General features: G+C 39.7%; 1 protein-coding gene across 1 annotated transcript; it reads left to right on the top strand.

Annotated features, from left to right (window-relative positions):
* Nucleotides 1-7483: 7483 nt before the first annotated feature.
* Nucleotides 7484-16466, top strand: vdac1 (voltage-dependent anion channel 1). Its single transcript, XM_084940731.1, has 9 exons — nt 7484-7590; nt 9858-9927; nt 11498-11547; nt 11892-12044; nt 12242-12294; nt 12794-13021; nt 13851-14001; nt 15047-15104; nt 15359-16466. The coding sequence occupies exons 2-9, from the start codon at nt 9861-9863 to the stop codon at nt 15448-15450; spliced, it is 852 nt and encodes a 283-aa protein (XP_084796857.1). The 5' UTR covers nt 7484-7590; nt 9858-9860; the 3' UTR covers nt 15451-16466.

Below are 16466 nucleotides of genomic sequence, written 5' to 3'. Positions count from 1 at the left end.
TCCTGAAAATTAGATTCTGCAACTGTGGGTTTACAAAATGTTTAATAATAAGTCAAATCAAGTCTGTTGTTAATCATAAAATAATTAAAAGATAGTGTAAAACTGGGGATAAAAGTAGCATTAATAGTAGGGTAAGTCTGGCATCTCCTGAGCGAATTGCCAATTACAGAACATTAAAATCTAAAACTGAGGGGCAACCCATGAAACATCTGCTTTTGCTCTTTGCAGCTTTTGCAAAGCTTTCCTGAAAAGAAAAAAATCATTACAGTAGTCAACTCTGTTGGTGATAAAAGCATTCATCTGCCTTTCAATATCTGGCCGCACTCCTGAGAAGATAAAAGCCAATTTTGTTGATTTTTATGATGTGAAACTCAAGACAGGATCAAAAAGCGCACCAAGGTTACTAGCTCGGGGCTTGAGGTTCAGTGCCAAGGAGCTTCAGTTGGTGCACAGTTTCTCTCTCTGGGCCTTTTGCTCCAGTAATTAACCACAGTACCTTTAATGTTTGAGCAAACTGCCAAAGAGCAACCAAGACCAAACGACACTGATGAGAAAACAATGCAAATCACCCCAAACCAAAAAGTACATCCTAAACTGGATTATTTCATGTTCATATCAAACTGATAAAGTGTATTTTCGAGTCATTAGAGCTACATCTTGATCTAATTCAGCAGCTGAATGATGTCACATACTTTTCGCGTGAGTGAATGAAACGAGGGCTGAACCGCGTTCTTTTTTTTTTATTGTCACTTGTAAAGATTACATACTTCAGTGAGAAAACCAAATAACATAAAGTTGCAAAACAACCTTCAGAAGAAATACTGCATTGCAATTAATGAGTTATAAATTTAAGAGCGTCTAAGCTCTCTTATGATGTGCAACGAGTGAAAATTTGTATTTTTTCCCCTCTAAAATTTCACTCAACCATGTCTGACTGGAGGGAACTTTATGCAGTTCAATGCATCTTTTCATAAGACCTTCAAAAATGCATATTCCATTAGAAATGTAATCTCAAACTAAATTATTCCATTTGTTTTGTAAGTTTGGTTCTCAAAACAGCTTAAATTAAAGTTAAAAATCCAATTTTTTAATTAAAGGGTCACTCAGCAGTAACTACTTCTACTACAGTTTACCTGTTTTACTTCCTTCTGTAGTTAAATTCCTAAATTATTATTATTTTTCTCTCACTGTCTAACTGAGTGACAGTTTGATGCTTTTCCCTCCGCTGCCGTGCAAAGAATCACAAAAACCTGGATCTTTGGCACAAGGATTTCCATATCTGATCCTGTGGTTTAAAGAGGCGTTTGGTGTGATCAGCTCATAACCAGGTGCAGGCAAAAGCTACAAAATACACGAACCACAGCCCTACCTGCCAGGTAGCAATGTGGTAGTCGTGAAATTAAATTTCCTCGGCAGCTCCCCGCCTGTGTCTTGGGGCTGAAAGCCGGGCTGTTTTATACATTGGAAGGCACAGGCACACAGAGATACCAAACCATCCTTTACCTCCTTTGATGTTGGCGGGGCACCTGAGGGGGAGAATATGGAGAATGTGTTGATTACAGATTCAAGTATTCAGTACACACACCGATGCTGCGCACAGTATATAGCAGGAGGCTCGGCGTAGCAGTTTGATAGTTTGTGGTGAAAGTGCTGGCAGGGGCACAGCTCTCCTCATCCTGCCAAGTCTGTGGTTTCATATTGTGATTATCAGCTGCAGATGTGAATCAGAGTATAAGCTATATAGGCTGTTCTTTCTCACTTTGGTCAAAAATATGGGCTTTATGTGGGCTTTTTTTTTGAGTATTGTATGTCAGTTGCTGAATGCCTTTATCCATGGTACCTTAAATAAGCATAGATGGTGCAGAGCCTTTAAGGCTTGGCTCCAAAGACCAAAATACCAGTGTTCAGTTAACACCATGAGCCTCACAATTAGCAGTATATCAGTTTCCCCCCTCAATATTACACATACCGCATTTGGTTTTGAACAAAGCCAGAACAGGTGCACAAACTTTTAAAACAAAATCCAGTTGCAGGAGATGACAGAGTGGCATAAATTGCTTGTGTGTATATTAAGTGAGATTTGCTGACCCTCTGCTGATTTCCTACTGGGCGTCTGTCTTTGCACAGAGCAGCTATGTAACATGTAAAAGTCAACCAATGAAGGAGCAGAGGGCAACACTACAACTATTGGGCAATGCTATAGCATTACCTCAGTTTCCACAAAACAAGACGGCAGGTGGCTGCCTGAGCGACAAAGTAGTGATTATCAGCACATCTCTGGCAGGCAGGCAGATACCGAGAAAATGACTGTTAACCAGCTTACGCTACATTTCCTTGGACGCCATGAATGAGAGATAAAGATCGCTGCATCTGCTGCACACATAGTGCCACATACAAACACATCATCTCTCTCACTCTCTCCCCTCACGCACACACAAACGTGCATAGACACACTCATGCTGAAAATGAGTCACCGCTCCACTTGCAGCACTCTGACCACAGTTGAGCCTTGACATTTTCTCATGCCTCCAATGTATTTACCAAAGTTCAGACAGGAAGGACACGTCTCTCACTTTTCCTATCATGTAACCCACTTGTAAGCAAAGATGCTGATCAAAACAAAAAAATTAAACAACAACAAGGCAAAAAAAAGAAGCGTATTGTCTTTTTTTTTTTCACGATGACAAACTGCTCAATTCCAGCTTGTTTTTTTCTTCCCTTTCCCGCCTTTGAGCCGCCCCTTTTGTTTCCCTTCATGTCCACGCTGTAAAGAGAACTTCTGATGGGTTTTCAGAGGAATGAAGTATCCGAAACAAACAGATTTTTCACGAGAGCACAATGTCTCGCTGATACCACACTCAACAATGAGAAGAGGAAGAAAAACTTTTATTGTTTCGAGAAATACGCTCACATTGTTCTCGTTTCTAGACGTTACGTCAGAGGGATTATTCCGGGACAAGCTGCAACCAGTTGAGCAAAAAAGTACATTCCTATCAGCTGATTGGCTAGTTTAATTAATTTAACAGATTAAAAAACAATGTATAATCAAGGATGATGAAAAAAAATGGAAGTTTAAACTTTAAATCCACTGAGTGGAAATGTGTTATTCATCTAGCTTTAAAAAAACATTAAGAATATCAGTTATTTAACATTTCTTTCATCGGGTGTCTCAGCCGCTGATGGGACTGCGGGATATTTTTGACCTACACAAATATTTTCTCACAATGAAAGACCTCACTTGCTTTGCATCGCTAGTTTTAATGTTGATACTTTTGGATTTTATTCATCCGTTCTGAGCTGTCATCACTTTCACTGCCCCGTGTGATGACAGAAATCCGTCCAGAATCGAAGGAGTGGAAATTCGAACCATTAAATCTTTTACAAGAAGCTTTTAAGCGTGCCCAACGATGTGCTTGATCCTGCAGAGACAAAGGTAAAAAGGTTACTGCTCTTGGACTGTAAACTGAACGCAGGAACACAGGCAGAGAGATTTATGCTTCTGTATTAACAGACCCTGGGTTGTGGACTTCCACCCCGGGCTGGAATAAGAAGCAGCGTGCAATGAAGTCACTGGCTGAAAGTTTGGCATGGATGGGATAGAGGGAATTGAAAGAGACAGAGGAGACAGAGGAGTTTGGATCCTGCGTCAACCACTGAATTAAAAAATAAGAAGAAAGATGAGATGCTGCCTTATTTATCCATATGTTGCATATTATGGCATCTGTTTACAATTTATTTTATTTACTTTGGTGATGCTTGGCCCGGGTTGATTAACATTTTCTGCAGTGTTTGTTGTCTTCTGGAGCAGGGTTTGACTGGCACTCGGTGATGGCTGTTTGAAGTGAACACAGCCTCGGCTTTGAAGCTTGGGGGATGAAAGCAGAGCATCCAGATATGACTAGTGGATAATCTAGAAATGAATTTTGGCTGCCTCTGAAGGCGACCGACAGGCGACAAACATGTTTCTAGTTGTTGATTAAATGTTACTTGAGATTCAGTGATGCAAGGACATAAAACAGAAATGGAAACTCCTAAATACACATCAGGAAATAAGTTAAATATGTTTGTTTAATGACAACAAGCTGCGGATGTTGGTGACCGAGCAAAGAATGGCCTATCTCTTCTCTGAGACAGCTCCTTTTATTTATGAGTAATGCTGTTTGCAATTGTGGCTGTAATTAACGTTATTAATCACTGTTTCCCAGCACGATCACAAATGTATCTCTTGAATCACTACATCTAAATGTGTTAAAAACCACAGTCCTATTAAAAAAAAACAAAAAAACAAACAAAAAAAACTTTAAAGTTTGCAGAAAGACAAGCAGGCATCATTTGAAGAGCGATCTAAAAAGTTTTTTTTAAAGCTTTTAAAAAAGAGATATGTCTGTCTGCCTGTCTGCTGCAGCTCATCACAGATAAGTTACTTAAGTCAATAGTTGACAGGAGAAAAACACTAATCCACACAATATTCCCTAAAAAAAACCCAATCTCACATATAAATCCTTCTGGCAAGCGATAAAGTGTGTTTGGCTTTGAATTTTCTCTCTAAGTTAATAAACTTAATGTTCTGCATGCTAATCCTTGCCCATAAAAAAAATCACATAAATGCAGGCTATTTGACAGAATATTCTAGTCACAGTTGCACCTTTAATCCAGGGGTGCCTTCAGAATTTTTCCATAGGGATGGCCATATAGGGGCCACTAAAACGTTGGGGTGGCACACCAAAAAACAGAATTTTATTATGCTATTGTCAAATATAGGTTACTTGAAAAATATGGCAAAAAAGAGAGAAAGAAAAGAATTATATGCCTAGTCAATTCCCTTGTATTAAAGTTGCAGCAAATTTTGGGGGGTGACCAGTGCCCCCCCTTAGTGGCGCCCCTGCTTTAATCAAATAAATTCTTAAGGTGTAATTATTTAACTGAGGCTAACAATGTTTAAAACAGTGTGTGTCGTGTACTGTATACTATATCTAGAGGAAGAAGATAACACACACAAAAAAATTTAGACAAGCAATACAGTTTGTTTTTTTGTTGTTTTTTAAGGAGAAACAACCAAAATGATTTTAGATTATTACAAGAAAAAAACAACCCAAAGGAACCAAATCTGTTGAATCTGTTATTACGTTTATTGTAATTATAAAGAAAAGAATGAAATCCTTGCTTTGCAAATTAATCCCAATCAACTGGCTGATGAAGGTTCAGCATTTAAACTGCATTTCAACACAGCTGATGGACTGCACAGAAGGAAAAAAAATGAAAGTGACTCTTAAAGCAGACAGAGATGAGCAGATGTAGTTTGCTGAAAGCCACTGTGCATGTCTCTAAAATACTCACAACTTACTGAACACAGTAATTTGACGTTTCGCAGATTGTTACCAACACTGACATCTACTGGCCAAATGTTTAAATGCAGACATGCGCTCAGGAGCTGGTGGAATCTGGTCCTAAACTTGTTTTGCTATCAGGAAATTTCAGTTATTACTTCCGTTCTTATTTATTTCTTTAAAATCTCAGTAATTAGAAATAAAAAAAATAATAAAGAGAAACGTGTTGTTATATGCAGTGTAAGGAAAAAAACGTAGGTGAGTTGGGTACAAGATAAGATGTCTACTTGTTAGGGTTTTTTTTTTTTTTTTTTTTTTTTTGGCAGCTGTACCCGGTGCAAAGGAAGCACCTTAAAGTTTGGGCAACGATCACTAAACCACACGGCTACGTTTCTGCGAAATCATACGCACTTAAACTACAGAAACGCGCACAGCACCGCTTTGCATTCAGAACCAAGTGGATAAAAGTAATGCAGAGTTTCTCAAGAAATTCTTTATCGTATGCATCATAACTGTAACGTAATTTCCACCTAAATGCAGACAAATCTTTAACAAGAATGTCTGACTCTTTTTTGAATGTGAAAAATAATGCGTAATCAACATAAAAATAACTAAACCACATCATAAAAATCCAGTTATAATGACATCCATGTAGATTTTATGGTATTGTTATGCATGCCACACTGTAAAACTGGCGTCATTATAAAAATGCTATTAAAAAGGCACAGGTAAAGAGGTAACAAAAAAACAAAACAAAAAACAAAACAATAGAAAATTATACTCACTGTGTAGCAGAATAACCTCCTTTTGTTTGAATTATTTGGATTTATCTTATACTCGAAATACATTATTATTGCATAAAACACAAAACTCGAATTAAATACATTTTTAAAAGCTAAGAAAAGCATTTACAAAAATTGTACTTGAGTGCCCCTGCATACCTGAAGAAATGCACCTACCACTAAAATAATGTAATGTCTGGTTATAGGCGTTATAGTGAGGGATGAGACTATCCTGCAGAGTGAATCCTGCACAGAAAAGCCTTTGCTGTGGTCACAGGTGCTCAATTTCAACGCACCATGGTAAAGGTGACTACTGTATGAGCCCTGAGAGCTCATTGGTCCTGCTATGAAGAGGACAAGCATGAGGTAACATTCCAGAGGCTGATAAGTCAACCCGAAAAACGGGGAGCTTATTTTAGGTGATGCTGCCATGATGATGATGACGATGATGATAAATTGCGTGCCGCGAGGAACAAACTGCGCATGCGTGGAGGTAATGTTCCCAGAGAGAATTCAGCAGGGCTAGATGTTCATTCTTTGCTATTTCCGTTTCGTGATTTTTTTTCCTCTTTAGTGTCATTTAAAGAATCAAATCTAAAAGCACGAGAAATGAAAGACAATAGAAGCAAGACAGAATACGTGTGTGAATGAAGGGAGGCAGGTGTAACGATGAAGCTGCACCACCCCAAGCAAGGGGAGGTGAAGAAGAGAGTGCAGCAAGGGTGGCTTGATGTGATGAGTCTCAGGGGTGATGTGGATACCACAAAAGTGAAAGGGAGGGTTTAAGAGAAGATAGTGAGACTTGCTATGATGTATGGCACTGATAAAATGAGAGGCTTCGCCTAAGATGTTCAGATTTTCATTAGGAGTGAGCAGGATGGACAGGATCAGAAACGAGTATTTCAGAGGGACAGCTCAGGTTGAGCAGTTTAGATACAAAGTTAAGGAGGTTAGGACGTGTGCAGAGGAGAGATAGTGGATGAAAGGGTAACAAAAGATGCTGAAAACGGAGCTGTCAGGCAGGATCCTGCAGGAAAAAAAACACAGAGGAGGTTCACTGATGTAGTGAGAGGGTTGGCGTGATAGAGGATGCTGGGGATAGGGTGAAATGTTAGCAGTCTAAAGAATATTTCTTTTGCATGACCACTAATATAGTGAGTGAAAAGTGCAATGTTTCCATCGGAAATAAAGCGGCTTAGAATAATAATTTATTGTCGGCTACTTGAATAAATGTACCTAATGAAAAATAAGGCTACGCGTGAACTTTGAGGGAGTCTCCAGCTACACTTTTCCCACTACTGCAGAACTATAGTGAGCACCATCTTGCTGTGTGACTGTGTTGTATCTTTGGCTCTGACGGGCTGTTGCTGGTGCTGGTTACGTGTCTCCTACGTACGTGACGCCGCACCACCTCCCTTCTCTCTCTCCTCCCTTCGTGCGGTGGACAGGCTCCTTCTCGGCTAGTACTGCAACACACTGAGGTACGTTACGTTTCTTCTTCTGAACCCGAGCACAACCTGCATTTGAGGTATTTCACAGAAGCGATGATGCTGTCTGTCTGCGGAATCTTATACCAGAGACCAGGGGACTGTCCGCCTCATCCATCCTTTTAACCGGAGCTGGATGCAGGTCGAAGTTCAGGAGAGATGCTAGGCCTGCTCCTTTTAGCTTACTTGCTAATGTCTCGCGGTGCGGTCATTTGGCATTTCGCAGGAGACTCACAGTCAGCAGAGTTAATGAAGTATTTTTCATTTAGGTAATTAAGCCAATTGGCAGGCTGTGAGCTTCCTGACTGATAACTCTGCTTTAATATAGCTCACCTTGCCCGCTGCCCACCTTGTTAGCAAGCTAATGCTAATCGATTAGCCGGCGAGGGCAGGGAGATGCTCTCCTCTCTGCTTTTCTTTACAACCTCTTTTTTTATAGTCCAGGAGGCCACTGCTGGTGGTGACTCTAGTAGAAGACTAGAGATTTCAAATTGATTTGATTCATGTCTTTACTGATGTCTTCTTTTCTAACGTAGACAGTGACTTAGGAGGTCCTGAAGGGCACTCATAAAGGAAGTGTGACATTTAATGATGATCCTCCTCATGCTAATATTATGAAATCTGCGCGCTTTTATTCTTGAACTGTTTGTCTTATATATTAGCCTAAAATGATTTAGTTTCCCACTTGACGTATTTGTAAGAGAGCTCAGTAAGCTCTCCTACGTGCGGGTTTGTCCTACCTCCATGTCCTCTACGGCCTCTGCCATTGTTGCTCGTAGACACACGTGGAAGCCATAACTACATAACTACTCACAAGCTGTGTTTGTGCTGTAATCATTGGCAGAATCAACTCCATGAGGGACCCTGGGCAAAAAAAAAAAGTGTGTCTGGGACTGTACTTGTCAGTTTCATAATTTCCACACTACACACGGAAACTACTGGGTATACTAGTGCTGGAAATCCAAGCTAATCACTTTAGTAGTTAATAGCAGTCTGAGTCATTGATTCTCTGCTTTAGTATGGTTTTCTGTAAGTAGAGAAATAGATCCATGGGCTGGGCTGTCGTTCAGTTGGTAATCCAAGCTTGGGGACAGTAAATAACTTAACTATTCGTAAATGTCCAATTGACATTAATATGATATTCCTGCTCCAGGTGCTTCCACTGAACACCCGGGTGGCTGGCTTTAGAGATGATTTAATAGTGAGAACGTGCTAGGGATACACGTGTATGGGCTGATGTTCCAGTCTTTATTAGGGAAATCCGAGCCTTTGAGATGGAGGGGAACATGTTTGGGCTAAACAGATATAGAAAAAGCATGTTGATACAGTGTTTTTCTAACATGTGTTATAACTGGTACGAAGGTGCAGTTGTTGATAAAGGGTGAGTCCGCTCATTAAGTAACAAGCCTGAGGGAAACAACGGCTCAGAAAGGTTGAAACAAAGGAGTTTATATTCTTATATAATACAGACCAGCTTTATTGCACTGGTACTCACTGCTCCTTTATTATTATTATTAATATTAAATTTTAACTAAGAAATTGCATGAGCTAGAGTTGCTTTTCACCTGGCCAACATTTCTATCTACTATCAATATTAACATGTGTGTTATCAAGTCCCCGTGCAGCTATTTATGATTGTACGTGAATCTGTTCTAATGATGAAATAGACCCCATGCTTTGCACAACAGGCACTTCATGAAAATGAAGGACAGTCAGTCACTCACATGCATAAGAGTAGGCAGTCTAGACGGTTATCAAAGGGGTCACTTTGCATTTCAGTCTGAGCCCTCTTTGTTCTCGCTCTCGCTTTTTAACTTGCCTTATTCCATTTTAAAAACTTAAAATTTCATTTAGAAAATCTACCAGCTTAAGTGTCAGAATATCCCAAATTTGACCTTAAATCTGAAGTAGTTTCAAGCAGAGTGACTGAAAGAATCCATAGAAGCATTCATACAATATAAACTTTAAATATGTCCAGTAGAGGAAATGAAAAGGTTATTAATGTGGCAGCTGCATCCTAGCTGACCAGTTTGCTCTGAAGTGTGCACGTTTAAAGGAATGTAGTGCATGTAAGACAACAATGCATCACATCTATATGATTGTTCTTCTGCTGCAGTGTTGCCATTTCGAGCTCTACCTGTTTTAAAGCTGCAGTACTCAAGGGGTTGGGGGCGGAAAGAGAATTTAAATTAAAAAAGATATTTAAAGAGATAGTTGCACCTTTTTCTGCCTTTGTTGACAATCCTGTTTTCTCATTTCAGATAATGGCTGTACCTCCCACCTATGCTGACCTTGGAAAGTCTGCCAGGGATGTTTTTACCAAAGGATATGGTAAGCACCACTGAGCATCACTTTATTAATAAGCTTTTAGTGTAGTCTGCTTTGAAGGAAAAGGGTTCGAATCACTATAAATCTCTGACAAGTGAATGCTGTGCCTCAAAAGACATCTGGAAACCTCCTTTGGGTCATCATGATACTGCATAACTGAAGTGGTTGCATATAGGTAAACAAATATTAAGTACTGGTACTTTGATGGAGGTGAAGAAGCCTGGAAAACCATGTTTTAAAAAATTGAAGTTGAGGATTTTTAATGCATGTTAGCTTCTAATTTTGAGTTTTTTTTCTGTGTTTTGCATTAAAAAGGTGATTTGGAGTTCATTTTATTTCCACTTTTACTTAATAATCATTTATTAAACTGTTATTGTGTAAATCTTCTGTCACTGGAAGAATATTTTGATGGTTCTTTGCACTGAACAATTTCTTTTGTTCTCTGAATAAATGAGAAGATTTCTTGGAAGCTACGATAAAACACTTCCCCTCAGAGATTGCGCAAAATCCAGCCACTGCACACAATGCAATATCAAATGAAAGTGATTGATTCAAACCAGTCACAGTCCTGTGTATAGCTTACCAGTAGAGGAACACATGTTGCACACTGGGCCTACAGTTAAACTGGATGTCCTTGGATTGCGTTTGTGTAAATATGCTGCTATTCTCGGATGATTGCCAAACGATGTCCGTTAAGAATCTGGGGAATTCACAGTCTTGAAGCTACTGATTTGTATGTGGCATCAATACTGAATTAATGCAAATATAACATTGATTGTAAATGGATTTAAAAAAAAAAAGCAGGCTCTAGTGTTTGGTTTACGAAAAAAGCCTCCTTTTTTTCCTGGCAAGTGAGACTGACTGGTCAATGATTTTTTTTTTTAAACCAGCTGTCTGTGTAAATAAAACTTATCTTAGTTATTTTGAGTGTTATAATATTTTATGTGTTGCTTTTAAGTGTGTCATAAGTTTTTACCGGTCCCATAAACTTAAAAAAAAGGATAGTCTCGAGGACTTTAACCTCCGTATATGTATACTGCAAGTTGCAGTTTCAGTGAAGGTGGACTGCAAAATCAGTCGAGAATTTAAGTTACGTTATGTTGAGTATGGTTGGTGAATCAACTGACAGCTGTAATGCCAAACAGTGCCATGAATTGGGTCAGTGCGGCCCACCTTCTGGCTATTATTCATAACTAACAGCAACTAATGCTTTCAGAAGATTGACATCAAATCAATGCACGTTAAGTCAGTGGCATATAAATCACTTAAAAAGTACTCTGGTGGCTAATGAATGGGTATTTCACAGACCAGAATCAATATCTTGATTTAATGTGTACTGAATTTTCAGAAAACACTCTTTAAATGATTATTAGTCAAAATTTTGCTTGAGTACCACTAATAGTATAGTAATTAAAGCAGTTCTTATCCTGAGAGCTTGCTAATGCTTGTAAATCTTTAAGAAAGTTGTTCCATAGGCAAGACTGTTTCAGAGTGTTGTTTTTTTTTCTCCGTATGGTGGTATAGTTACATTGTTGTACATACTGTTGATCTTTTGAACCATTTTCTGTTTCAGGCTTCGGGCTCATCAAGCTGGACTTGAAAACAAAGTCTGAGAATGGACTGGTAAGTCGTCATTGGTCATTATCAGATTAGCAGGGCTGCCAGTTGATGCCGCAGCAGTACTATCATAGCTTAAGACCATCCTGGCTGTTAAGTAGCTCATTATTTGATCTTTAAAATGTTGCCAGGATTCATTGACATCTTACCTCAGAGTTAAGGGAAATGGATTTCTTGACCTTGTTCGTGCACCGTCACCATTTTTGGATCTAGTTTCTTATCCAGAGTGCTATTATTGCAAATATAGTTTAGACCAGGACCACAGAAAAGCATTTTATTGATAGATTTTACTAGTATTAGTTTTGGTGTTCCACATTAACAGAGTTGTGGGTTTTATCTATCATCTGCAGGAGTTCACCAGCACTGGCTCTGCCAACACCGAGACCAGCAAGGTAGCTGGATCTTTGGAAACCAAATACAAGTGGGCAGAGCATGGACTGACCTTCACAGAGAAGTGGAACACGGACAACACTCTGGGGACTGAGATCACCATCGAGGATCAGGTGATGGCAGAAGAATGAGACATAGATTTCTGCTGGCAAAAGAATCTGTGATTTATAATCAATCATTAAAATTGAGGCTAAAAGCTTATAGACCAAAATTTCAAGATGTGCGATTTAAAATGCTTTTAAACCATAGCGCTTTTTGTTTATTTTTCTTCCTGTCATTCTTTTAAATGTCATTCTTGCCTTTTTCACAGTTGGCTAAGGGCCTGAAACTTACATTGGATTCCTCCTTCTCGCCAAACACCGGGTAAGAACAGCTGCATTTTTGTTTGTTGGCTTTTTTGCTCTAGTAAAGCTTAAAGCAAATGGATGCAAAAACTACATTGCAGGAATGCCAACTGTACAATCAGTGAATTAATATATGTAATGTCTATCATATGAAAACAAACATCCACGGCCTCATGTATGGGTGCCCAACTGATTGATGCATTTTAATTTGCAACAATAAATAAGGTTGATGGGAAGTAAAAGGGCAAAAAGAAATGTCAGTATCATGGGGCACTGCATAAGTAAACTGCAACTGGCATATGGGTAACTGACATGTTAAATTTCTGCAGGAGTGCCTGTGACGGTGCAGTCTACTCAGCTACAATAATTTAATAAGGGACATGTTGTAAAAAACACTAGTTCACCTGGTTTGTGATAAACCAGTTTTTTTTCTTTTCGCTGTCAGAGCAGTTTTATGTTTCATGCTGTGAGACAACAATGTCAGCCTGTATTTTTTTTTCCCTGCAATCTCCTGGCAGCAAAAAGGGCGGAAAGCTCAAGACGGGCTACAAGTGCGAACACATCAATGTTGGCTGTGACGTTAACTACGACATCAACGGCACAGCCATCCACGGCGCAGCAGTGGTGGGCTACGAGGGCTGGCTGGCTGGCTACCAGATGACCTTTGAGGCTGGCAGGAACAGGATTACCCAGAGCAACTTCGCAGTTGGATACAAGACCGATGAGTTCCAGCTCCACACGAATGTGTAAGAGATGCTGATATGGCCTCCTCGCCTCATCTGTGTGCAGTTTTAGTAATATTTTGGAGCTTGTGTTATTGCAGCTACGTTGCTGTTGATTTGATTTATTTAATAGAAATTCATATTTAAAATATAAGGAGTAAAATATTACTGGAATAATGATGTGTCTGATGAACAAGCCACACTGAAATATTCCTGAATTGGCATCAAGCAGTATACAACCTTACTGTGCAGGCATGCTGTGTGTATGTGTGGGATTTTATTTGAGTCTTCGTGGATAAAACACTCGGACATTAGGTGAAAGCTTCTGTCCTGTCGTAATGGACATTGTAAGTCAAAGGCTAAACGTTTAAGTTATTAGTGACTCCAGACCAGTGTATGGCTAGACAAGAACTTCCAAAGCCCTCTTTTTTTGTCCTTGTCTGGATGATTGACTTGTTGCCTGTTTGGCACTTTGCCTGACACCCAGGTGCCTTGCGGTTATTTTTATACACAGGTGATGGGATTTACTACCTTGCAAGTGAGATGGAGTGAGTGTTTGGCAGGCTTCAGTGAAAATGTAGCACGAAGTGGTGTCAGACGGTGAGCAAGAGGGAGGGACAGGGCACGGTGTTAGTCATGGTTCCTGCTGTGCCTCTGATCGAGCCTGTCTGAGTCTGCTTGTAAAGTGGTTAATATGAAGTCAGACAAAGTGTAGTATAGGCTTTACACCAGTCACAGTTCACTCAACTGTGGATGTCTTTGACACGCAAGAAGTTTATGAAACACAAACTCATAATTTAATGTCACCTCTGTGTAGCAGCATTAAATATATTGCAAATATCTTTTTCCTTAGAAACGATGGTACCGAGTTTGGTGGTTCCATCTACCAGAAGGTGAATGACAAGCTGGAGACGGCCGTCAACCTGGCCTGGACTGCTGGAAACAGCAATACCCGCTTTGGCATCGCTGCCAAGTATCAGATTGATCCCGACGCATCCTTCTCTGTGAGTAGTGTGTAAACTGAAGTGACTTAGATCCTTCTGTGCCAGGGTTACTTTATTGCTGCACTGTTAGACAGGTCTATTGTCGACCGTTTGATAGGGATCTTGTAATGCAGGTATATATATTAGAAAATGCACTGTGTCATGCAGTGCAGGTGCATGGTCTTAAAGAAATGCACTCGTGCTAAAGAGGAGGAGTGTCTGCAAGTAAAGGTTTGGACTAATTTAATCCTTAATGCCACAATTCAGGTCTTATGTCTCCCTCTTCTGGCAGTGAAAATTACACAATCACTGTATGTCTTTGCTATCGATTGTGTTCTGTAGTCACCGACTTTCTTTTACTCTGAGCATCAGATACTCTTTTTGGATGCTTCCTTGTTTTGTTTTTTTATGTTTTTTTCCCCCAACACTATTCCCATTCGCTGTTGCTCACCCTTTCTCTTCCATTAAGACAAACCAACCATTCCTACCTGACCTGAAATGCATCATCAATGCAAGTGCACTGGCATGGGAACGGTGCCACAGACACCATATTTCAAACTAATGTACCTGACGCTGATCATCTTAATCAGTTTTGTCTGACTTCTTTTGGGCAACAGCTTGACTGTAACAGATGTTTATTTCCTTATAAAAGCTGGAATTCCCACTCGAAGCAGAGATACATAATCTGACTGTTTGTTAGTGTAATTATCTGCATTATTTCAGCTTCTATTTTAATGACAGTGCCACTCATAAACATTTTAATGTTTTAACTGGGTAAATGTTGTGTTTCTAAGAGAGTTTATAACTACTGCTCATTTCCAACCCATGTGGCTAGTTGGTATTTTACAGACATAATGCGTAAATACAATTTACAGTTTTCATTTTCATGAACGCCCCTGTGCATTTTAGACACAAAAACCTGCTGAAGAGAAGCTGTTTTTACTGTACTGTTGTTTTTTTAGGGCTATTAACTTCTTTGTTTAGTGAGTAAAAAAAAAACCACATTGTAATGTGAAGTTCTCTGTTCATCTTCTATGTATAATATTGATCTGCGGTTCCCTCACAGGCTAAGGTGAATAACTCCAGCCTTGTGGGCCTGGGCTACACTCAGACTCTGAAGCCAGGTGAGTGAAGTCTCTGCAGACATTAGGTGTGCTTAAATAGACCTGACTCTGTTCACAAAGACAGTTCAGTTATTATATTAGGTTACATCAGGGGAAGTGCATATTCAAGAGTTGAAGCAATGTTTAGACTTGCACGAATATTGGATGGAAAACATCTGAAGTGTGTGTCCACGAGCTGTGAGTGAATGAGTTCACTCAGCAACCCTTGTAATGTTTAAAGTGTTAATGTATTTGTGGCTTATGTGTTTTCCTAGGTATCAAGCTGACACTTTCTGCTCTCCTTGATGGCAAAAACATCAACGCTGGCGGTCACAAGCTTGGTCTTGGTCTTGAATTCCAGGCATAGAAGGATGGGGGGGGGAAATCCTTCCAGTCCTCAAAACACACATGCATCCCCCACCAAAAAGATCCTTTATTGATTAGCTCTCCTTCACAAATCCCTGTGTCCCCTAAAGATGTTGTATAGCTGGAAGCAAGACAGCGTAAAGGTCAAATTGTTCTTGCGCCAATTTACCACTTTTTATGGACCATTTCTGGGAACATTATATTTTGAAATGAAAGAGCCCACTTTAGAACAAAATTAGAACTGTTGAACAGAAGGTTTTATCTTGAATTGTGTAGCTTGCAAGGGAAAAATAGCCTTGAGTACATTCAAGTTGGCCTCACTTTTTTTTGTTCATTTCACAACATTCGTGCATAATGCTTTAATTTGTGTCTCTGCTTTCCAATGCAGTGAAAAGGGAATCAAAATAGATCAGCCCGAAATGCAAAAAGGGCTCAGCACAGTTAGTTTCTGCAGTTAAGTAGTTTGGCCACCAATGGTGCTGTTGAATAGCACCAGCAAGCGCTCCTCACTCAAAAGGCGTAGTGATGAATTCATTTTTATTTAAGCACGTTGGCACCGGAGAGCCCTAGTATCTGTCTTGATATATTGTACAATGGGAAGGGTTAGTTGTCCCTGGTGTAAGCAGCTGTGAGTAGCTCAAAGAGACACTACAACCCGACGTGTACATTCTGTGTTTTTGTCTCACTTGTCTTTTTGTGTCTGTGCATTTGGTGTGAATCATGTCTTTTGTTACAAATAGCAGAAATAATGTTATTTTATTGATGGTCTTACATAGTTTAATGCACCTGAAGTCTTAGGAAGGGAAAAGACTTGTCAATTCTTCCTGGTCGAGCAAACAGGATGCAACCCATCACGCACACAGCCGAACTTCTCTGGGTGAGAGCTAGAGTGCTTCTTTTGAAGAAGAATGATGGCCAGGAAATTGTAGTCTTCCACAAATGATTATGGGAATCATGCTTGGTGTACTTGGCAGTATTGTCATTCCCTGAACTAAATAAAGAACATCTTGAACCGGT

Source organism: Perissodus microlepis, chromosome 10 (assembly GCF_051167445.1).
Source record: "Perissodus microlepis isolate ML-2025 ecotype Zambia chromosome 10, ASM5116744v1, whole genome shotgun sequence".
NCBI classification, from domain to species: Eukaryota; Metazoa; Chordata; class Actinopteri; order Cichliformes; family Cichlidae; genus Perissodus; species Perissodus microlepis.
This window is presented reverse-complemented; position numbering and strand designations above follow the sequence as displayed.

What these genes read in the sequence shown, in the direction of transcription:
- vdac1 (XM_084940731.1), top strand. Translation starts at nt 9,861, where the DNA reads ATGGCTGTACCTCCCACCTATGCTGACCTTGGAAAGTCTGCCAGGGAT. An exon ending in AGATCACCATCGAGGATCAG is followed by an intron (nt 12,045 to 12,241) that starts GTGATGGCAGAA and finishes CCTTTTTCACAG; the next exon opens with TTGGCTAAGGGCCTGAAACT. An exon ending in ATCCCGACGCATCCTTCTCT is followed by an intron (nt 14,002 to 15,046) that starts GTGAGTAGTGTG and finishes GTTCCCTCACAG; the next exon opens with GCTAAGGTGAATAACTCCAG.